The sequence below is a fragment of the Zophobas morio genome, unplaced genomic scaffold, assembly GCF_036711695.1.
Source record: "Zophobas morio isolate AGI-343-1 ecotype UQ-CSIRO unplaced genomic scaffold, CSIRO_AGI_Zmor_V1 ptg000011l, whole genome shotgun sequence".
Classification (NCBI taxonomy): domain Eukaryota; kingdom Metazoa; phylum Arthropoda; class Insecta; order Coleoptera; family Tenebrionidae; genus Zophobas; species Zophobas morio.
This window is the reverse complement of record NW_026972116.1, coordinates 188,777-213,712: the sequence shown is the minus strand read 5'-3', so window position 1 is coordinate 213,712 and position 24,936 is coordinate 188,777. Positions and strand designations below refer to the sequence as shown.

At 36.4% G+C, this 24,936-nt stretch overlaps 1 protein-coding gene across 8 annotated transcripts in view; it reads left to right on the top strand.

Moving 5' to 3' along the window:
• The window catches only part of LOC135126608 (protein artichoke), a 491,663-nt gene that overhangs the window by 394,994 nt on the left and 71,733 nt on the right, over positions 1-24,936 (top strand). For 2 of the 8 annotated variants that reach the window (XM_064052638.1, XM_064052639.1), the window contains 2 exons: positions 6,389-6,478; positions 6,530-7,580. The exons of 4 other annotated variants lie outside the window; for them this stretch is intronic. In XM_064052638.1, the coding sequence (XP_063908708.1) occupies positions 6,389-6,478; positions 6,530-7,096 (657 nt within the window). In that variant the 3' untranslated portion in view covers positions 7,097-7,580. Of the gene's footprint in view, positions 1-2,136; positions 2,525-6,388; positions 6,479-6,529; positions 7,662-24,936 lie in introns of those variants that run through there. 2 more of the 8 variants (XM_064052640.1, XM_064052648.1) reach the window with 2 other exon arrangements.

Here is a 24,936-nt window from a genome sequence, read left to right as displayed (position 1 = left end):
TAGTTTCCGGTTCATATTCTAAACCTACTTTCTTCAAAATCGATTCCTTTATCAAACTGGATGTACTGCCCGTATCTATCAAACTCTTCACCTTTTTACCATTAATTATCGCATGCATCACATAAGGATTCTTTGAATTGGCACTCTTCGTACCAACTTCGTTCACGTCACGACTCGTAGAAGCTTTTTGTTGCACGTGATCATCACGTTTGCTGCTTCGATAAGGGCATTTACTCTGAATGTGGCCCAATTGTTTACAATTGAAACACTGTAAACGCGGCTTAGGGCACTCATTTGCAAGGTGAGGGCCTTTGCAATTAAAACAGCTGATTTTGCGCTTCATTATGCCTCCCCCGGTCGACTTTGATGCCGAAGCAGTTGAAAGATTCTGTCGCTTCATCTGCGAAGGACCTTGAATTTCTTTATCAACACCTGGAATTCGTCCCAATGTACTTAAGAAAGCATATAATTCGTTGCTGTCCTTAAAATTTGAGGCTCTGGCGGCTCGAGCGATGTTTGCATCACGAATTCCACCGATCACCGCGTCAACGAGATACGATTCGGGTATCACGACATTTAAGAGACGCAATTTTGCAAGTTTTGCGAAACAGTACTCACTCAGCTCCTGTCCAGGGGCGGCTTCATAGTTTGCAGCATCACGCAGCAACTTCGCAAATGGATGGGGTTTTTTAAATTGTTTCATCAATACTCGCCTCAGATCTGGCCAGTTCACATTCAACTGCTGTTGACTATCGTACCACTGCCTTGCCATTCCCCGAAGTCTATTTGCGACCACTCTGGTTACTGACTTGTTACTCCATTTGTAAGTCTTCGCTATTTCATCCACTCGTGACACCCAGGCTTCAATCGTTAAGTCGTCCTTTCTGGGGTCGAAAATAGGTACTAACGCCTCATCACTAGGTCCAGGTACACTGAACTTCGATGCACCCTGTTCAATTGTCGCTAAACGCCGCTTTAGTTTTTTTAACTCGCGTTTCGCGTCACCCGACGAACTCGACGACGAAGAACTCGAAGACGAGGAACTCGAAGACGACTCATGCCGACGTTTTTTATGGGAACTCATATTGATTGGTAATTAGTCAAAGTGTCAACAATTCACCGCGATTTATTATTGCACAACTTGCACAACGGGTCAAAACTGCGCAAAACTTTCACAACCGTACAAAAGTAGAAAACTGCTCAGGTACCTATCACACAGGTGAGCACCGGGTCAATCCCACTTCTGAATTTTGTAAGAAAACTCCAAAATAATAGGCAAAATATAAAGGATATTTATTGACCACCGTCAATAACGGACGATCGGTATCGACTGACTTCTCACTCCTGCCCTGCTTCCCGAGAGCAAAACCCTGACTCATACAATTCTATATATGGTTATATGATTCCTATTCGCAATTCCAAAATAATAAACACGAGACATAATAAAAGTTCAGCATTAACACTCGACTTCTCGATTTTCGTACATACGAGTCACAGAAAGTCACTTAAACTTCGAACGAAATACAATTTTTTTTTTCAAACTTTTAATCTTCTTTTGAAATGATTATTTCCTATCTTTTTGCTTCATTAAGGAATTGCTTTGATTTCACTTACCGTGATTACTATGGTTGACAACCACTATAATTTTCACATATTTATACTCCAACGGAGTATAAATGTTTTATTTATACGCCGGCGGAGTATAAATGTTTTATTTATAAGCCCGCGGAGTATAAGTAGTACTTATGCTCCGCTCAAACACGGTGTCGTAGAAATGACACTTAAAAACCCCGGTAAGAACGTCGGATAAGTATCAGTTATATGACATTTGAAAATAATAGTAGATTATATTAATAAGAGTATAAGTATAGATTTATGTGACGAGCATGGACTCTGTTGACTGACGAAGGTAGTGAGTCAGACAAGTCCGTGCGAAGCACATAAAGTACTTATACTTTGAATAATATATGCTCTTTTTTCTTCAAACTTACAAGATTATATCAAAAACAACGTACCAATAATTTAGACATACATTATAATTTGTTTCCGAAAATCGTGATAGCGGTTTACAAAAACTTGTTTGGTTATTGTTATGGAAACTTATCAAACAAAAAAAAATGTCACAATTTTTTGCAGAACGTCTGAATTTACAGAAACTCCAGCTAAAATAGTCGAAATAGCGAAAGCTGAAATTGAAAAACTTCTTCCGACAAAATCAAGTGTTGTTTACGAAGCAGCTTTCAAGAAGATTTTAAGAGATTCACTACTTGTTGTTATCAAAAAAACACAGTCGTTTACACGGAAAGTGTCCTCCTAGCGTATTTTTCAGAGATGCCAAAAGCGTGAAAAGTTCGAGTTTGTGGTCTCATTACTCGATGGTTAAATAATGAGAAAAACTTCGGCGACTTTACTTGTCGACACCGGCGCAGATATTACCACCCTTAAGAGGCATGGAGGTTGGCGATCAAGCACAGTTGCCGAAGGATACATCGAGGACTCATTAGCAAACAAAAAGAATATTGGTAGGAAGCGAATTTGAAAACTACTACTATTAGTAACGAAAGCCTTACTACCATGAACTCCAATTTGAACGACACGGTTAATAACAGTGATTTGGAAGAAATTACAAGAAACTGTCTTTTTCAGGATGCGACGAATTGCACCTTTAATCTTAATATTAACAATTATAAAAATTGTCAATAAATAATTACAATAATTAAGCCTTCTGTTTGTATCATACTGAATCAAGCGTTTTTTAATAACTCATAATCAAGTAACTTAGACTTATTATATGCTTAAACTTATAAAATAGTATATTATTAGCCAAGGTTGAAAGGCCAAGCATTTTAGACCGAGCGCAAATTAGAACCCGAGACGCGCAGCGTCGAGGGCTCTGAAGCGCGAGGTCTAGAAGTGGCTTTGCAACCGTGGTTAATATACTATTTTTTTCACTAGTAGAAACCATAAGACAATAAATTGAAAAAATAACCGTTCAATGTCTTGATGCAACATGATTTTGTTTTGATTTCTAATCAAACTTAATCTAAATCTTCAGCACAAAGAAAACCGTTTATATTTGTCGCTGAATTAATCATTTTATCTTCTACCGTCCACCAACTACCATGCGTATACTCAACCCAAGCAGCAGACTGTCGTCTAATTCACGTCAATTTTTGGTCATAACTCGTCGGCGACGTCATTCGCCCAAAAAGTCACGTGAAAATGACGAGATTTTTATGACTTACTTCTGACGTCAATTAATGACGTCAAAAGGCCGTACTTTCTTCGTCATTTTTTATAGATTATGTCAGCACAGTTTTATGAAAAAGAAACCAAATGCAAAATTTAGAAGTTTATTCTTTTAAACGCAACAATCGTGTATCAGCATCCGAGCACAAGTCCATTCCTGTTCCTCCCGTCACCGCGTCGGTGTTGCTCGGACAGTCTCGACCGTTGGCGACCCGCCGCCTCCGGCTGCCGAGCTCACCCGACGGAAAATGCTGACACGGCCTTTCCTGACATGGAGAGTGTCCTCACTCGACGGACATGGGCACCTCAGTCCAGGTCCTCGGACTGAAACTCATACATACAGGTTTAGACTTTGATCGTCACTTCTACTACATTAAAGATATAAGTCAGAGAGCAAGCTGCCTGTCTGCCGGGGACGGTAACTGGAAGAAAACAGGGTAAATTTGGCCAAACTTACATAATGCAAGAATACAATACAAAATAAATGAGGGCGAATATTAAATGTAACGCATAGAAGTAAGCTTAAATTTTAAATGAACATAATACTTAATAACAACGCAAAACAAAACTAAAACTACACCTTGTGTGATCGTCACCCAGCTCTGCCACCCACCAGACTATCAAACACAGAAACCTCTGGTCAAGCCTGAATCAGCGAGCATCAACAATCCACAAGCCGGCCAAATGCGAGTAGCGCCAAGCATCATGCACTACTTTCGATTTGAACCGTACTACCTTACCCATACACGACCCATGGCCTCATATTGTCGATGCCGGCCGCTTCACGGTACTGCAACTTGGACCTGGTTGCTCCCGGTATGTCTGCGACTTCATACCGATCATTTCCGAGAACCTTGGTAACTCGGAATGGGCCACGCCACTTGGGCAGTAACTTTCGGCTAGTTCCGGTTGCAGGGCCGCTGGTTAGACGGATCAGCACCAGGTCTCCCTCCTGATATGGTTGACCAGCACTTCGAACACGGTCCAAACGAGCCTTTTGAGCGGCTTGGTCCTTGGTCGTACGCGCAGTTATTTGGTTTCGAATGTCAGGGACGTCAACGATGGTGGGTTCTTCTGGCTCGAAAAAAAGAAAATAAAGAAGCACGCCAACACACAGCAACATAAACAACATCGAGAAACACAAAAACTAAACAGAAATCAAAACTTTCATTGTGAGGACGTTTGTTGGTTTTTACCAGGACAAAATCGATGGAAGTGACCGGATTTTCCGCAGTTAAAACAAGTTGGGCCGAGGACCGGCTTATTACCCGTATCATTGCGCGAAAGAGATGACGTTTGTTTTGGAGTTCTATAAATAGATGAAACTGGAGCCCGCGTCGCTGGAATGTGAGAAACGTGCCGGGTTGCGGTTTGCGTTGCAAGTACTCGATCATCGATGGTTTTTAAATGTCCTGCCAAAACAATCGGGTCCGTAATACCTGCAGCTTGGACCGAGAATTTAATTTTCTCGTCACAAATTCCACCCGTTATTAAATTTACGCGATCAGTGGGGTTAATATTTAATTTTAGCTTATTAATTAGCGCAAGTTTATTAAACGTATATTCGTAGAGTGTTTTACACTGTTCTGGTGTGTACGCCATCATCATTTGAATCGCCTTATGGAGATCGCGCTTTGGTGGAAAATTTCGCAACAGCGTGTCATGCCATTCGGGCCACGTAAACACTCTACTAGGCAGTGTCCGATACCACGTTTGCGCTGGGCCTCTTAGTTTGCTCAACGCCAAATGACACGTTGTCCTGTCGTCCCAATTATAAATTTGAGCGTACTCACCAATCGACTCCAACCATTCGTCAACATCGTTTTCCAAAGGATCGAATTCGGCAATAATGCTGCCGGCCGTAGAAAGGGGGATCCCACTTACCTGCTGGCGAGTCTCACGCACCTCCACCTGCTCTGCCAGCTTACCAAACCCAGCTGCTATAGCCTCATTGATTTGCGAAACAGAAGCAGGACCAGGACTGCTGCGACCAGGACTGTCGCCACTCCTCGTCCTCGAGTGAGCTCGCAAGCGGTGCCGTCTCGCAAGTTGTTGTTCTGGAGTCGGTTCCCGCAACTTCTTGTGCTTTTGCCGCCACTCATGCGGTGAACGAGACCCACTTGCACCATCACTAGATTCACTCCAACGCGAACGTCGCCGTTTGTCTTTTTTATGGCGTCGCTGCTCTTTCGGCATTCTCGTACAAGTGCACGCAAGGGTTTAAAGAATCCCACTCCTGATGTCAGCACAGTTTTATGAAAAAGAAACCAAATGCAAAATTTAGAAGTTTATTCTTTTAAACGCAACAATCGTGTATCAGCATCCGAGCACAAGTCCATTCCTGTTCCTCCCGTCACCGCGTCGGTGTTGCTCGGACAGTCTCGGCCGTTGGCGACCCGCCGCCTCCGGCTGCCGAGCTCACCCGACGGAAAATGCTGACAATTATATGATCAATTAAATGTGGGTCGTCCTATTCTTTAAAAAGTGGCCTTCATAATGCTTGATTATATTTAGAGCAAAAAATACAACGGCTTAATTAGAAATACACCAAAGACAAGTTTTTTCATTGTAATAATTTGTAAAAAAAAAAATTATTTCTGAAAACTTGTTTACTCTAGAAGTGTTATTTTGTAAGTACCTGCCTACCTGCTTGGCAAATTATAAATAGAACATCTGGGGTTGAGCGAAAAGACCCAACGACACAAACAAAGTCATAAAAATTCTTTGTCCATTGTCCCTAAAACGGGACAAGGTTTTGAAGAATTCCTTCGTCGAATTTTGATTTTATAAAGACGTTTATAAAGTGATGACGGTTACCAAAAAATTTCGAGAGTGATTAATATTCCGTTTTATTAAATTTATCCTTATCCGTATTTACTATACAATACATCAGATGTTTGGGGTGTGCATTCGGACTTTCCCTTTTTTCGGTATTTATGTTTATTGCACTTCACAGAGAAGCATTCCAATAGTAGCTTTCCTTTCAACCACGAAGTGAGTTGAGCAGTACTGAACTGAGTAAGTCGATTCACTATCAACTACTTCGTTTAGAAGGGAGTGAAAGGAACGACGTACAGTGAGAGTGGTTTTTCAGCTCAGAACTTACTCATGACTCACTCCGTCTTGTTTTTGTTGACAGTTGACACATCGGTTGATTGTTATTTGCAAGGTTATGTTTGGAGAAGTTTTGAGTAAAATGGATAACTCTGTTTGTAATGTTACATTATTGGTACGTATTTACATAAACAATTTGTATTAAATGATAATAAAAAATTTGCAGCATTTGCTTGATGAGGCAGTCAGTGATGTTGAGAGTTTGGAGGAATTGTCAGATTTGGATTATGCAAGTTCTAGTTCATCAGGAAGTTCCACTGGAAAAAAACCACGCCGAACGCTACATCGCATAAACAATTACATGCAAACAATCGAAGAATATGACAATGACGAATTTAAAGAACACTTTCGTTTAAGAAGGACAACATGCGACTTTGTCATCGAAAAAGTTAAACAGGCAAAAATTTTGCCGACACACATCTATGGACGTAGGAAAGTTTCTGTAAAGAAGGCCGTCTATATGACTGTCTGGTATTTGAGTAACATAGAAACATTTCGCCAAATTGCAGATCGATTCAATGTAACAAAAAGTTCAGCATATCGTATTATTTCAAAAGTCACAAATTTCTTAGTACAATGTAGTCAAAGGTACATTGTATGGCCAAGTGAAGAAAGAATAGAATGTGTAAAAAGAGGATTTTGTCAAATGCAAGGCATTAATGGTATTGTCGGAGCTATAGATGGTACACATATTAACATAAAACGACCTTCTTTAAGGCATGGACACGTATAGGAGACTACAGTATTTTGCTTCAAGCTGTTTGTGACCATCAGAAAAAGTTTATAGATGTGTTTTGTGGGGAAGCAGGATCTATGCATGATGCTAGAATGTTGAAAAAATCATCTTTATATGATAGAGCTTGCAATGGGTTTCTAGGTGAACATTTTTTATTGGGAGATTCAGCATACCCTTGTACACAATGGTTAATTACGCCCTATAAAGATAATGGTGCATTAACTCACAATCAAAAAAGATTTAATTATAAACATTCATCAAGAATTGTAATTGAACATGCATTTGGCTTATTGAAGAGTAGGTTTCGAAGGCTAAAAATGTTTGATAATTCTAACATTTTCTTTGTTGTTAAATGTGTTGTGGCAGCAACTGTATTGCACAACATTTGTATTGATTTTGATGACTTGGTTGACTATGAAAACGATTTTGATGGGCAATTTGTGCAAGAAGTCAGTGGTATTGTTGCAAGGACTTCTCGAAGAGAACAGATATTTCACAGACTATTCAGAGAACGTTTTTAACCATATTTTGTACAAGTTATTCAATCTAGGAAAGGAACAAAAATAATCACTGTGCATTGCACTTCATGTAATATTCATATGAGAAAATAAAAATACATATATAAATGATTATAATAAATAAATAAAAAACATAAATCAAACGAGTTTCTGTTAAGATTTTTCACCAAGAAAAGCAGCCAAATAAAACATTTCTATATTAATCGACTTGTATACAGGAGTATGTCAAATACCATAGACATAAAAATAATAGATTTCTCACTCTAAGGTTATTAAATACAAAATTAAGGAATTACATCAACACTCTCCCTTATTTAATAACAACAACATGCCTAAATTATTGCATAATTCCCTAAACCTAACTGATGACAATGGTTTTGTCAATACATCTGCAAGCTGTCTCTGCGACTCTACTTTATAAATTTTAATTTGCCCAGAAGTGACTAGTTCGCGTACAAAGAAATGTCGAGTACGAATGTGTTTCGTTCTTCTGTGAAATTCCGGATTCTGAGCCAATCGAATTGCAGCTTCATTGTCTACCTGTAGTGCAGGAGTCTCTTTCAACTGACCAAGTTCAGTCAAAAGCCTTTTAATCCATATGATTTCCCGAGCAGCTTCGCTCGCGGCTATGATCTCAGCTTCTGTAGTGGAAATTGCAACAGAGGCTTGTCTTTGACTCATCCATGAGATCGGCGCCCCAGAGTATAGGCATAACACCCCGGATGTTGATCGTCCGGTGCTGAGATCACCACCATGATCAGCGTCGCTGTAGCAGATAAGAACTCCTTTTTCATAGTCATTCTTATACACAAGTCTATAATTTGAAGTTCCTCTCAGGTACCGCAGAATTCTCTTCACTCGAACCACGTCACGTTCTGTAGGATTCTCCAGGTTCCTGGACACCACACTGACAGCATAAGCGATGTCTGGCCGAGTTCCACACATCAAAAACATCAGTGCTCCCACCATTTGTCGGTATGGAAAATTTTCATTACGGGGACTTTCTTCAGTTTCATTATCTTTGACAATAGGAGTGCTTACTGCATTACAGTTGCTCATGTTAAATCTTTCTAACAACTTTTCCGTGTAGTGAGTTTGAGCGATCTGAAGGGAGCCATCTCCTTCTCGTTCGATTTCAAGTCCAAGAAAATATGTCGCCGGTTTGAAAGTAATTTTGAATTCTTTCTTCAACTCATTGATGAAAATTTGAAGTTCTTGTTCATCTTCACTTGCGATCAGTCCATCATCGACGTAGTGAAGAAATATCATCGTCTTTCCATCTTTTTGTCTCACAAAAAGACAAGGATCGGCCTTGCTTTGTTTAAATCCAAGTCGTAGAAGCAGTTCGGTGATCTTCTTATTCCAGTAACGAGACGCCTGTTTTAGTCCATACAGACTTTTCTTCAGACAACAAACTCTCCCAGATTTATCCCCATAGCCTTCAGCTTGTTGCATATAAATGGTTTCATCCAGGTCACCATATAAGAAAGCTGTGGAAACGTCGATCTGAGTAAGTTTCATGCCTACATTGGCTACTACACTGAGTAATGTTCGAATCGTTGACATTCTTGCAACTGGACTAAAGGTCTGATCATAATCTACTCCTCTTTTCTGATTGAATCCTTTGATAACCAATCTGGCCTTGAACTTGTCGACTGACCCATCGGCGTTTGTCTTTATCTTGTAGACCCACTTGTTTGGAATAGCCTTTCTTCCAGGAGGTAAACTGACTAACTCCCAGGTCTGATTATCTTTCAGAGATTGCATCTCACAATCCATAGCTTCTTGCCATAGTTCTCTCTGATCTGACTTCATGGCTTCACTGTACGTTTCTGGTTCCTGAAATGTCGAAAGATACAGCGCGTAGTCGTCATATCGGATCGGAGCTTTAAGATTTGAGCGATCTCGTAATTGTCGAGGTTTGTTGACACTATCTTCATCAATGGGTTCTGGTGTTTTATTTTCATCACTATCCGTACTTTCTGCCTCGCTCTCGAGTCCACAAAAGGTTTCGTCTTCTTCATCAGTTTCATCGTTTTGTTCAACCTGTTTATCAGCATGCGTCAAGTCGCCATGTTGATCAGAAAGTTCGATGTTTCCTGGAATTACTACACCTCTCCCTTGCTGTAAAGTTTTCTCCTCAAAGATAACATCTCTTGATCTAATGAGCTTGCCCTCCTCTTCACAGTAAATTCTATATCCATCGTCGTGGTCGTAGCCGATCAATATTCCTTTAATGGCTTTTCGATCCATCTTGTGCCTTTGCTGTTTCGGCACATGAACATAGCACGTGGAACCTATGATCCGTAGATGTTTCAACCTTGGTTTCTTCCCATACCAAAGTTCATATGGAGACGTCCATGCAACACTTGAAGGTCCCGTTCGATTTAGGATGTAATTCGCTGTGCGAATCATTTCAGCCCACAGACTCTGTTGAATGTTTCCATGAGCATGCATTATCGCTCTACCAGTTTCAACAACTGTGCGATTTTCTCTTTCACTTGTTCCATTCTGTTCTGGAGTATATGGCATCGTAAGACGGTGGTTTATACCTTCTTTTTGTAAGATTCTCCTTACTTCTGTTGTCAAACTCTTTTCCATTATCACTCAACAGTTCCTTAATTAAATGTCCCGTGGTTTTTGTTTCTGCTATAAACTGACTTAGCTTTTCTGCAACTTCTGACTTCTCTTTAATAAAGTAGATAGTCCTGAATTTTGTCCAATCATCTTTGAACAAAACAAAATACCGAAAGCCTGACATCGATTCTTCAAATGGCCCACAAACATATGTGTGAATCCGCTCTCCCGGCTTTGTAGTTTTTTCTCTGGTACCGAAAGGTAGACGATGAGCTTTCCCATAGATACATCCTTCACACAGTTCACTATCCATTTTCACCGTAACGTTGAATTCTCTGTCCAGCAATGACTTCACGTGTCGTTTATTCTGATGTCCAAGTCGTTCGTGGTATAGCTGCAAAAGATTCTCTTTGCCTGTGACATTAACTTCATTTGGAGACGTAGGTTTCACGCTTCTCACTGCCAATTTAAAAAGTCCTCCATAACGTTTTCGTACACCGACTAACACTACATCTTTGCCAACTTTAAAATTTCCAATTTCTGTGGTTGAAAGAAACTGACTATCTGGGTGTTTGTCGTGTGCAGCTAGAACAGAAAACAGATTTTTCTTTATTCCAGGAACACACCATACATCTGTCAGAGTGATCCTGTGCCACTTGCCTCCGATAGCTGCCTCTATGTCAACTTCACCTTTGCCGTTAGCTTCAATTCTTTCACCGTTTGCCGTGGTTACTGAGTGTGCTGTTGTGAATGGTTGGAGAGTTTTAAAGTAACTTTTGTCGCTTGAAATATGATTTGTAGCGCCATTGTCTACATACCAATCATCTGCACCACATTCTGAATTCATCACTGGCGATGTAACAATCAAAAGAAGCATGTTTGAAGTTTGTTCTGGCTTGTTATCAAGTTTTGGAGGTTTTCCATCCGCAATCCACTTTCTGCATACTTTTATAACATGGTTGGGTTTCTTACAATAGTTGCAAAGTATCTTCTTCTTTTTCTTTTGTTCGGTCGAACTTACTTGTGTAGGAGTTCTTTTTGATGAGTCCAAAATGAGAGCTTCCTGTCCCGATGATCCATCCTCATTGTTTTTTAAGGCTCGCTCATAAGCACACAGTTGATTTGTCAAATTATCAACCGTTCTGTCACTTTTTGACATCATCATCCAACTTGACTTGAAGGAAAAATAATTGTCTGGTAGCGTACCTAAAATTTTGCAAATCAAAAACAAATCGGGCAGTTCTGTATTACCATCAGCGTCGTTTCTCATTTCCACTTTTAACTCGCTCCATAGATTCTTTAATTTTGATATATGTGTAGCCATATCGTCGCTGGAACATTTTTTGAAACTAAAGAATTGTAGACACAGGTTGTACACTTTGTCTTCTGAAACGCCATCAAAAAGTTTGTGTAATTCTAGCCATACTTCCCTGGCACTGGTTAATCGCATAATTTTCTTTAGAGTTTCCTCAGTCATATTATTTGTCAAGATAATCAATGCATTGCTCTCTGTTTTATTAAATGCATCAAGTGCAGTTTGGTACGCCGTCTTTTCTTCCGGCTTTGCACCATCATCTAGTGGACTAGGCTTCACTGACCTGCCTTCAATGATATCCAGAGCTCCTGAAATTCCTCGTAGACAAATTGTAATTTTGTACTTCCACGTATCCCAGTTCGACTTTCCTTCCAAAAGACTGACATTGATGATTCTTGTTGGATCCATTGTTCTATGTCTATGCTTCTTTTTTAGTACGTCTTGGATAACCTCAGAATGCACGTGTTGGATAACCTTAAAATCAGCCTCGTGGAGATATCTTTCAAATAGTTTTCAATATTTGGCTTTTCGTTTGGTACTCATGTTTTTCAACTTTATAGCGTTCTGGGCCCATAACCTGTTAAGATTTTTCACCAAGAAAAGCAGCCAAATAAAACATTTCTATATTAATCGACTTGTATACAGGAGTATGTCAAATACCATAGACATAAAAATAATAGATTTCTCACTCTAAGGTTATTAAATACAAAATTAAGGAATTACATCAACAGTTTCTTTTCTTTAAAAACAAAGAACGATTTTCCTATGCTAAACAACGAAAAACAACATCAGAATGTCTCAAACATCAGACTAATTAATTCATACTATTTGTACTATTCTTGATGAGGCTTTCAATTGCTCGAATTTTCCTTTCTTCAATTTCATTTTTTTGCTTCAGAACATTATTTCTGTCCTGCATTAATCGTAAATGTTCTTGCCGAAACAACTTTTGTTCTTCATACCTCTCTCGCCAGTGGTTTTGTTTTTCCTCATAATATTTTTTCTTGTATTGTATATAATCAGCAGTGGGATTACGTCGTTTCCTACTGCTGCTAGCTGGGGATAAAGACTCGCTACTGGTATTTGATGGCCCTGCCATGGTTATGTCAGCATCATCTCTTATTTCTTCAGCCATCATTTGAGCCACATCCACGCTGTGGGGACTGGCATTTGTAGGAGTATCTCCTAACAACGAATCCATTTGATCAAAAAAAAAGAAAACGTGATGGGCCCCTGCCTGTTTTTTTCTTATTATCCTTCACTGCTTTGTATGTCCTGTTCAAATTGGCCCATTTCTTTTTACAAAATATTCCTGAAAACTAACACAAAATTACAATTATTGCGTGAGTGCAATACAAAACTTACTGTTATGCCTTGACTCCCTAGTTCTTCGCTGATAGTGTCCCAGAATATTTTACGTTTACGGACATGGAACATGTCCTCATAACGGGCTTCAACGGCAGTTATTAGGGCTTTTGTTTGGTCATAAGACCATGAATGCCTACCGTCATCCTGAATTTGTTCAGGAACAAGATCAGCATTGTTCTCTGGCTGATCTATAGTGTCTTCCGACGGAACAACACGTTCTTCTGCCAGATCAACACTGTTTTCTGGTTCATCTAGATGTTGCACATTTAAGGTTTGTACTGGACCTTGAATAATTTTTATGTTTAAAATATTTGAGTACAAAAATAAAAAATTAAAATTACCTGCAGCAACAGCTTCACTCCGAATAATGGGAACATTTTGTTCATTAAAATCGATGACGTTGCATGGCACCCAAATAGTAGTGTTCTGATCTACACATAAAAAGATAACAAACAAATAAGTACTACAAAAGCGCTAATAAAATTAAAATTTTCTGACCTTTATCAAGCAGCAACACTTCCCCTTTTCCGTTTCTCACCCATCCATCTTTTGTTCGTACAATGGTAAACATCTATAAATGACAAAATAAAAAATATTATACCGTAAAACAATGTGTTAATACATTTCATTACTTACTTTTAATTTTTTTTGTCAAAAACTATAACCACGAAACAGTACTTTAAAACACAACAGGTTGAAAGCGAATTCGAAACACGAACACGTGTTAAACGAAAATACTACCAACCGTTTCTACGCCCGCCAAAAGTGTGGATGGATAGCTTTTTTTTTTAAATTTTCGTGATTGGCTGATTTCACCTCCCACTCCTGAAGTGAGCCAATTTCGTTTAACTGTCGGCCCCGGCTAGGTAGTGCTGCAAGGGAAGAGGGGGAGGTACAAAATCTCACTTAAGTGAGGTGAGTCAAACTGAAAGGAACATGGCATTTATTTGAGTCGTACTGAACTGATCTGAAATATCTGAGATTCCGTACGAAAGGAAAGCACCAATATTTCCAGTTGGTTCTCAACCACCGAAACTTTCTCGTGTATCCCTTACTCACTTCAATTTTAACGCAGTTTTGTGCAAATTTATGCCATTCAGTGTGGGTTGTACTTATTTATAGTAGGTAAGTTAATATCTAATAAAGTAATCATTTTAATTTTTACGTGTTTCTGTTATTTTTGATAACTGTACGTAGATAACAAAAGCAGTTTTTTCAGATAAGCTGGAAAGACCACCCTTAATCACTGAAGATACTCCCACTGATTATGAAGAACTTACGGTGACTGTTTTTGAAAATGAGGCGCTATAAAATATTGCAAAGGTATGTTACTACAATTTTTATGAACTAATGCTAATGAACATAATTTTATTTTAGATTTGAAACAAATACAAAACACATGTGCGAAACAAAAGAAATTCTAAAGGAAACGAGTGAAACGTCATCAAATCTGACAACTGAAAAAGAAAACAAAAACAGAAATTATGCCGCCAAAACCACACCTAAACAAATTTTGACGAATTACAAGATTATGTTTGCATATTAGAACAAGCAGATTTCTTTGTAAGTTAAAAAAATACAATGAATTCAGATATACATATAGAACATTAATTTTGTATATTATATACCGGTAGATGCCTGTAATACTACGATACTTTTTGGTAACTTACTATTTACTGCCCATTCACAATGGACATAAGACATAAGAACGAGCGCATAACATAATTTACGTTTTTGGTTTGTGTCTGGCTTATGCTTATCTACGTTCACAGTGGACAGAGTGAACTCTGTAAGAATTGTTAAACTGCGCAAACGCAGAACGGAATAACTCCTGGCTAAACATAAAAACGGCTAACCTCAAACTGAGTCAATCAAAATATCTAACCTACAATTTCATACGATATTCGAACTTGACAACTCGCAGTACAGAACAGACTCGCAGTGTGAAGCTTTGATTATAATTTATATAATTTAATCAAAGGTGTGAAGTGCCAAGTGCCAACTGTCAAAGGGAATTCAATAGCAGCATTCAAAAGTCCCTAGATTTTAACATAATTTTGACGTAATTCGTGCACAAAGTTGAACTTGTTTCAACTTTATGTACGCACACAAGGATTACATAAAACGTTCATAAGCATAAGAATTACGTTCGTCCACTGTGAACAGGGGTACACGTTTTCCATCGTTTCAACTTTATGTATTTATGTAAGCTTTATGTACTTGTTATGCCTTATGTCCATTGTGAATGGGCAGTTACTGCCCATTCACAATGGACATAAGACATAAGAAGGAGCGCATAACATAATTTACGTTTTTGGTTTGTGTCTGGCTTATGCTTATCTACGTTCACAGTGGACAGAGTGAACTCTGTAAGAATTGTTAAACTGCGCAAACGCAGAACGGAATAACTCCCGGCCAACATAGAAACGGCTAACCTCAAACTGAGTCAATCAAAATATCTAACGTACAATTTCGTACGATATTCGAACTGGACAACTCGCAATACAGAACAGACTTGCAGTGTGAAGCTTTGATAATAATTTATATAATATAATCAAAGGTGTGAAGTGCCAAGTGCCAACTGTCAAAGGGAATTCAATAGCAGCATTCAAAAGTCCCTAGATTTTAACATAATTTTGACATAATTCATGCACAAAGTTGAACTTATTTCAACTTTGTGTACGCACACAAAGATTACACAAAACGTTCATAAACATAAGAATTACGTTCGTCCACTGTGAACAGGGGTACACGTTTTCCATCGTTTCAACTTTATGTATTTATGTAAGCTTTATGTACTTGTTATGTCTTATGTCCATTGTGAATGGGCAGTTACACATACACATTTCGCTTCATTGTAAAAAGTATTGACAACGAGGTTTCCCTGATAGGCTGTACGTTTTTGTCAATGCAACCATTTTACGATTATCCGTTAGATTCAAGTAAATTTAGCATTTTTAAAATAAAGAATTTGTCTTCTGCTTTAAGCTGTAATCCCTTAAATTTAATACTAGTCAAATGCTTGCTATTGCCCATGGATGAAAAAATGATTGCATTTCCATTAATCCATGCACTCTAACGTGTTTTTCTTTTCAGTGCAATAAATTGAGGCAAACTTAAAAAATTTAGGTTATTGATATGATTGTTAAAACAGAATTAATTCTTAACGGTACTTTTTTGTGTGTTGGGGACAGTCAAGTCGTCGTGAATTAGATAGTTTTACATATACTGTGGTTTTACAGTGCATTTTCAATCAAGTAACTTCAACAATGCGATTCAGTTGTCTTTTCCCTTTATTCTAGTTTTTTTTAAATATTTTTTGTAAATAGATTTGTTTGTGTTTTTAAGACTGATCTATTGTTTATTATAGTTTTTTTTTTTTATATTCTTTGTAACTAATTAGATTTCTTTGTGTTTTTAAAACTGATTTTTCTTTAAATAGCAAATTTTATTGCAACGTTTATTTTTGATTATATATTGTACAATATCCTTTTTTTTGTTTATACTAATTATACTCGTAATTACCTGTATGTAGATTTGCTTGTGTTCTTAGGAGTGGTTTATCTTTAATTTGTTTAATTGACATATTTTTTATTTGTTTATTGAAGTTCATTGTTGGTTGTACAAAATTGTAGTAAATTTAATTTTTTTACACTAATTTGTTTTAACTTTAATTAATATATACTTTGTTTTGGGCTTTACTTGGTGATTATAACGAATTATAATATTTTATTTAAGCTAAACAACATAAAAAAAGAAAATTATTTCAGCGTTTTATTTATTGCATATTTTTTTATAAAAATCAAAATATAAAAAACGTCTTAAAATGGACAATAAATGCCGTCTCTAGGACGTCAGTAAATCACGTCAATAATTCGTTACAAAATGACGACTCTAAAACGTCAGTACATCACGTCAATAGTTCGTGAGAAAATGACGTCATCTCGACGAGACATTTGACCGTCATTGGTACGTCAATATCACGTGAAATCTTTGGTCACTATGACGTAAATGATGACCATTTATTCACGTGAAAAAGACGACATCATGTTGCCTGGGACGTGAACTTAAAGGGGTTCAGCCTCTTGTGAAAAAAGTAGGTTTAAGTCAGATCTAGAAAGAGGATGAAATTGTTGAGTACGTCCAGCATGCTGTAAAAAACAATTCAATTGACATTAATCTAACATCTGATTGTACTTTTATTAAATTGTGGCTAACGAAGAAAAATTCGAAAGTATGTATATCAAGTTTTGCTGCAACTGGACAGAAAATCATATGATTACTTTATGAATGCTGGAGGATTATTTATCTGAGTGTCAACAGGAACAATGGTAATTCCGTTAGTTTATCATCTTTAATTATACATATATTATCAAAATGTCCGCGGCTTAAACTCGAAAATTAGCGTTTTACAATAATATTTTATTGTAAAATTTTGATGTTATAGCTTTATCCGAAACTTGCCTTAGGAATGAATTTCAGAGCAGCGAACTTTTGGTGGGGTTTTATTAGCTGTAAAATCTTCCTTGTCCGTTAAATCTGTTAACATAAAGGATGAAGTTCAGAAGGCATTAGGTAATATTGATGTTATAGGTATCCAACTTATTATTGCTGAAAAGACTATATTTATTTTCGCTCTTTACTTTCGTCCTGGTGTAAGTTCTAATCATTTTTCTATATTTGTTGATGTTGTACACTCTTTTCAGTTTATTTATGGATCTAATGTAATATTTATGGGAGACTTTAATATTCCGGAATTTCACATGAATTATAATGTTGGGCAAATTTCAGGTCATGTTGTTCCAATATCGTTTCTAATCGGAAGTTTAAAATTGAAACAATACAATACAATTCTTAATACAAATAGTAGACTACTAGACCTAGTCTTATCAAATGTGCCTTGCATGGTAACAAACTGCGAAGAAAATCTTGTTTCAATAGACGCTCACCATCCAGCTTTATTCATTGAAGTTGTTAAAGGTTTAGCAAAAACGTGCTTACTCAGAGTTTTATTGAAAGAAAAATATTTAGCACGAAGGGTATCCTGACCCGTTACACAGCTAACTAAATTTTAAAAATTACGAGTGCAACTTCGGCACCCGAGTGTCGGGGCAGTTGGCGCAGGCGCGTAATGACATAATTGTTACTTTCATTAACACTTCCTCCTAAAAATTATTTAATTAACGAACAGTCACCAGTCCTAACTGATTTCTGAAGGATTCAAATTGCGTGCGTCCTAGCGGTTTCGTAAATAAATCGGCCAGTTGACTGGATCCGTCGATATGTTCTAGTTTGATCGCCCCTTCCTGGAATTTTTCGCGAATAAAGTGATACCGAATTTCCACGTGTTTCGTCCTTTTGTGAAATTCCGAGTTTTTAATCAGCTTGATTGCGCTTATATTGTCGACGAAGTTTAATGAGTTAAAAGTTTCACTGGCGGAAAAATCCATAAAACACGATGAGACCGTTACTTATGCCACTGCTACCAAACAAACAACATCTATCATATTTCAGCCTGAAGATCAATCGCAAAGTGTAGCCATAACTAATAAGTCGGGAATATTACGCAACGTTGATCCAGTAAAAACTGGTGTTTCCATAAGAAATACTAAAACTGTCCGTAATGGAAGCCTAATTGTCCGCTGTGATAAAAACCTGGACACAAAAAAAATTGCAAAAGTCGCTAAAGATACTCTGGGTGAAAAATTACAATTAATTAATAAATCCCCGAATTAGAGTTGTAGGAATGACTGATAAAGAAATCACAACTGATGATCTATCTGATTACATCATAAACCAAGATGGATATCTTTTTGTAGAACCTTATTGCAAAGTTGAGAAAATAGTACTCTTAAGAAAAGACAATAAATGATTTCAGGCAACCATAGAAGTGAATATTTCTGCATATGATAAAAATTGGCTACCTCATTTTTGATGTTTGTATTGTTTATGACGCGATTGATATAAAATTGTGTTACCAGTGTTGTGGCTACCATCATTACTATAAACAATGTTCTGGATCTCACAGTGTCAAAGAATGTAAGACTGAGGTGTTACAGTGCGTTAACTGTATATCTTTAAATATAAAACATCAAACTAATCTTAGCGTTGATCATACAGTGTGGGATTTCAATAAATGTTATGCTTATCAAAAAGCCCAATCTGATTTCAAATCAAGCATATTATCTGTTAAATAGCAATTAACCACCCCTTATGAGGTCCCACATAATAATTCTCATTCTATTTCGTCCAAAAATAATAGTAGTCCTCAAAATATCCACATATACTACCAAAATGTTAGAGGTATGAATACAAAGGCTTCAGAGATTCTCATAAACTCTAGTGCGATGTCTCACTTTTATATATTAATTTTGACAGAAACTTGGCTAAACTCTAGCTCCTTCAATGATGAGTATTTTGAAACAAATATGTTCAACGTTTTCAGAAAAGATCCTGACTTTAGCGTAACATCAATGCGAAGAGGTGGAGGTGTGCTTCTTACAGCTCAGAAAGAGGTACAAATAACAGTAATAGATCCAGTGCAACTTTGTCGTCAATTTACGGACCTGAAACTAGTAGACATATTAGCAACAAAAATAAGACTGGGGTATAAATTTCTTTATGTTATTGTCTTATATATTCATCCTTCTTGTTGTGTCCATGATTATTCTTCTCTTTTTGAATGCTTAATGTCTGCTAATATTAACTTTAACTCGAACCTGCTTGTATTAGGTGATTGTAATATACCCGAATTCCTTAATTGTTATTCAGGAAATACTGCTTCGTCAAATATTTATAACGCCTGTGACAACTTTTGTCATTTCTTTGGGCTTTCTCCGAAAATTTTGTCACCAATTTAGATGCGCGAGTCTTAGATTTAGTTTTATGCGATGTCGAATGCTCGGTAATCCACTCAGAAGAAATACTAACTTCAGAAGATGTGCATCATCCTGCCTTAGAGATTACTGTAAAAAATGTAAAAAATAAGTTAGCACACATTCGCGCTAGGAATGGTGGCGAATTTAATTTTAAAAAAGCTGATTTTCCATCCTTATATCGCAACATAGCAAAAACTGACTTTTCCTTTCTAAATTCCATAACAGATGTGAACAGGGCTGTTGAATTACTTTATGACAAGTTGTATAAAATATTCAATTCTTTTGTGCCTAAGAAAATGCAGTCAACCAGAACTTACCCAGAATGGTTTAACAAAGAAATTATAGTTAATCTTAAATTAAACAAAAACACAAAGCTTAGATAAAGTACAAAAATGATAAATCTTTTGAACTATTTAAAAGGCACCGCAATAAAGTAAAAATTTTAATTAAAAATGCTCTTAAAAATTATCTACGACGTATTACAGAATAAATAAAAATAAATCCAAAACAATTTTGGACTTTTATTAAAAACAAAACGAAACAGCACGGAATACCCAATGTGATGAAATATAATGACAGCGATTTAACCTCACCAGAAGTTATAGTCAATGCGTTTTCTGAATCGTTTGTTAAATCATTCAAAAAAGATAATAACAGCAATTCTGTAGTATTTGAGGAAAACTTAAGTAATCTAAATAAAAACATCTTATAAGTTAAAAACGTTGATTCCAGAGAAATTTGCAATTTGATTAAAAAACTTAGGCCAACTTTAACAGCTGGTCCAGATGCTATGCCCTTGTGGGGGCTGGCAAGTCCCACAAAATTGTATAGCATTTGTATATTTGTATATAATCTGTAGTGAGAGGTTAGTGATAGTGACAAGTCGAGTAGATCTTGCTCCGTAATTTTTTCGCAATTTTCCTTGTTTTTATTCCACTTTAATAGTTAAAATTAACATCATCGGATGCAGTTTTTGTTGCTCTTTAGAGTGGTTTAATTAGTGTATGAACAAGTTTTTCCGTTCTTGTGTAGTTGCGCATTTTTGGACTTATCAGCTTACATTTTTATTAAGTGTTCTTATCTTGAGTGAAAAACATCGCATTTATTTTTGCGGTCCTCATGTTTGGGTGACCCTTCCACGGCAATTCGAGTTTGAAAGTACGGGTGGTTGGATCTTCAGCTCTCTCCCTCGCATTGTAGGGGCCATTGGGGCCTCTGCCTTTCATCATTTCTTTTAACCACGGACTGGTCGGCCATCTATAACTCAAATAATGTCAATGAGGCCTGCTCTACTTTTTACGACATCTTATATAAAATATTTGAAGCTTCAGTTCCTACTTTTAAATTTAAAAATAGTAATCGTCGTTATCCATGTTGGTTCAACCAAGAATTAATTAACTGTATTTGTCAAAAAAATTATTTTCATAGACAATTCAAGCAATACAAAACCCAGTACTTCCTTAATAAATTCAAATTTTTCAGATCATTGTGCAAAGTTCTAACTATTAATGCTCATAAATACTATATTGATAATATTCAAGCCCAAATTTCTAACGATCCGAAAAAGTTTTGGTCCTATGTACAAAACAAGAGAGGCCGCTCGAGGATCCCAAGTTCTATGAAGTATGAAAACTCCGAATTGACCTCACCAGTTGATATCGTCAATGGCTTTAGCACCTTCTTCAGCAGTGTATACATTGCATCAAATCCCAATAGTCCATTTCAATTCACGGGTCAAGAAATTTCGAATTTAATTGTAGCAGTCTCACATATATCTGAAGACGAAATTCTCCATGTTCTAAAAACCTTTAAGGATTCTTTCACGTCTGGTATTGATATGATACCAAGTTTCCTACTAAAAGATTGTGCCTACGTGTTCGCCAAACCTCTATTTTACATCTTCAATCTAATATTGACTTCATCTGTTTTTCCTGGTGTTTGGAAAAGAGCATCAATTACACCAATTTTTAAGAAGGGAGATATAACTTGTATAGAAAATTATAGACCTATCTGCTTATTGTGCAACTTTGCCAAAGTTTTTGAGTCCGTTTTATACAAAAGAATTTATTCAAGTATAAAGTGTTACATAACTCCTCTTCAGCATGGCTTTGTCGAAAAAAGATCAACGGTCACCAACTTGGCATCTTTTAGCCAATATGCATCCGAGGCAATTGACAATAAAAATCAAATTGATGTCGTTTATACCGATTTTAGTAAAGCCTTTGATCAGATTGATCACTATATCTTATTAGAAAAGCTTGAATGTTTTGGCTTTACTAAACCCTTATTATCTTTAATGGAATCGTACCTTATTGGAAGAACTTTGAGTGTTAAATATAATAATTTCGTATCTAATTCCTTCTCGCCTACGTCAGGAGTGCCACAAGGGTCAAATTTAGGTCCGCTACTATTCTTAATCTTTATTAACGACGTAGTTGATGTTATAGCAAGTAATAAGTTACTTTTTGCAGACGATTTGAAACTTTTCCTCGAAGTAAAATCGATAAGTGACTGCGTAAAACTGCAAAATGATGTAAATATTCTCTCCAACTGGGGTTACAACAACCGGCTGTGTCTAAATAAAGAAAAATGTTACATTGTTACTTACTCCAGAAAAGAAATTAACATTATTTACAATTATAGTATAGAAGGAAATACTTAGTTCGATTAGATCGCTTTAAAGACCTTGGTGTTATTTTCGACAATAAGTTTTATTTTACACATCATATATCGGACTGTATTTCTAAATGTTATAAAATGTATGGTTTTATTTTCCGCAACTGTCGTGATTTTACGAACGCAAGTTCATTGATTCTGTTATTTAATTCACTTATTAGGTCTCGATTAGAATATTGTGCATTAATCTGGTTTCCTATTTATGGTGTCCACATACAACAAATTGAAGCTGTTCAGAGAAAATTTTTAAAGTTCGTCTGTTATTTAATCGATAATACTTATCCACCTAGAGGTTGTGATCATCCTACTTTATTACGTAGATTCAGTTGTAATTTGTTAAATACTAGGCGCGTAATATTAACAATAAAATTTTTATATAATGTACTCAATAACCGTATTGACTGTCCATATTTGCTAAACAAAATTTGTTTCTTAATACCACGCATAAACTCCAGGCATACGTTAACGCTTTACCCGTCTTACTGCAGAACAAATATTTTAAGCAGATCGCCGTTAACTTTAATGTGCAATCACATTAATTTAATCAGTAAAGCATGCGATGTAAATTTTGATTGTCTAAACCATATATGTAGAATTTTGTTAGATAAGTTAGAAAATTAAGCAGTTAAGAATTGGAGTTATATAATGTTTGTTTATTTTTTAATCATTTTGTTTCATTTTTTCTTTTTTGCTGCACTAATGCTTAGGGAATAGGTTTGTTTATTGTTTTTTATTTAAATGTTTCCTGTAATTGGGTGTTTCTACCCGTTGGAAATAAACACATTATTATTATTATTATTAATATTATTGAAAAATTCCCAACGGGGTAAACCCAATTACAGGGAAAAAAAATAATAATAATGAAAGAAAAATAAGAAAAAGGAAAAAAAAGACCATTAGTAATATATAAAATTCAAAAATTTACCAAAATAATCAGAGACATACGCAGAGAAATGTAATAGGGATAGAGAAACAAAAACAAAACAAAACAAGAGAAAAAAAAATCCAATAAGAAAAAAACAAAACGCAAAAACGCAAGAGGTCATCACGTGCCATATATTGTTACTATTTTCTTAGTAATAATTGAGATGTTGTCAGTAAGGTCACAATAATGAAGTATCCTATTACAAGCTTTGCAACTAGATACAACTGGAGATTTAACAAGGGTGTTACTATAACATGGGGGACAGTAAAATGCATTGTGTTGACGCGAGTTGTATTTAGGTATCAAGAAATTTAACTTGCCCAGTAACCACATATAAGGAATTCACGTTCGGTAGATGTAACTAGATTTGGTAACTTTTTTTTTTAAGCTGTGTAACTGCGGACATAATTGTTCTAGTGTATAATGTATTACTGGAATGTCAGAAAGTAGCTATCAAAAATGTGACATGTAAGTAAGTAAAGGTCAAATATCGAAAATGTGATGGTTTTGTGGTAATCTGGTGAATCTATTTTTGAACCAAGGAGAAAATCGTATCCCTCTAAAAGCCCAAAGAGCAACCCGCATGTAAAATTTTGAATCTTTTCCCTTCACTAGTTTTTTTAGGAGGACAAGCTTTGATGTCATCATCATGGATCCACAATTTCACCATGGATCCGTTCTGGTATATCCATGTCTCATTCAAGAAAATGAAAAGTAAATCTTCACCACAATCACGCAATTGGAGATAGGTACCGCCTTAGAAATTTGATTCTGGCAGCTATAACGTGTTTAATATGTGAAAAACTTCGCCTTCGGAAACCTAAATTTATACGTGTATTATGTACAATTATTTTCAAAGCCAAGTGTTTTACCTCTTACAAAACAATAACGATTATATAAAACTTAAAAACCAATTGTAGAACGGAACCAACAAAGCATGTAGGTATATAAATCTGCCCAGTCGTCTTTCTGATTCTGATTATAATATTAACGGCACAAGCGCCAATTTTTTGAAAACCACGAAATATTTCTTGTTTCTTTTCCTTTAAAATGAGCTTTCTCGTGATTACTTTTATGGAAACTGTTTCCACGCTGTATTTAAGGATTTTCTAGAAACGAAGCGTGTTCAAATTAGAAAAACTTCGTTTTTTTCCACACAATTCAGATTTGACATTTGAATTAGAAAATTAGACAGTTGATGCCAATCTTAAATTTCTAGTGATCTTAAGATTGCAACTTAACCACAGAAAAGTTTCTGTCAGTTACTTCTACCGAACGTGAATGCTTATTACAATCGATTTTGTAGTTAATTAGATGTATAATGAATCGTACTCCAGATATAATTCTTCTTGTTTGCAAAGAATTAATATAAAATTTGTTCAGAAGTTGAGTATGATTAAAACCTCTTGGGGGATACACTCCATCTTCACAAAATGAGAAATGAACGTTGAACAGATTCAATATGCTTAATATGGACCTGATAGACTGGGTTCCAAATAAGCGAACCATACTCTAACTGAGATCTAACCAGTGCAAAGAATAAAGTTTTCAGAGTCTGAATCTTAGTAAAATCCTTACCA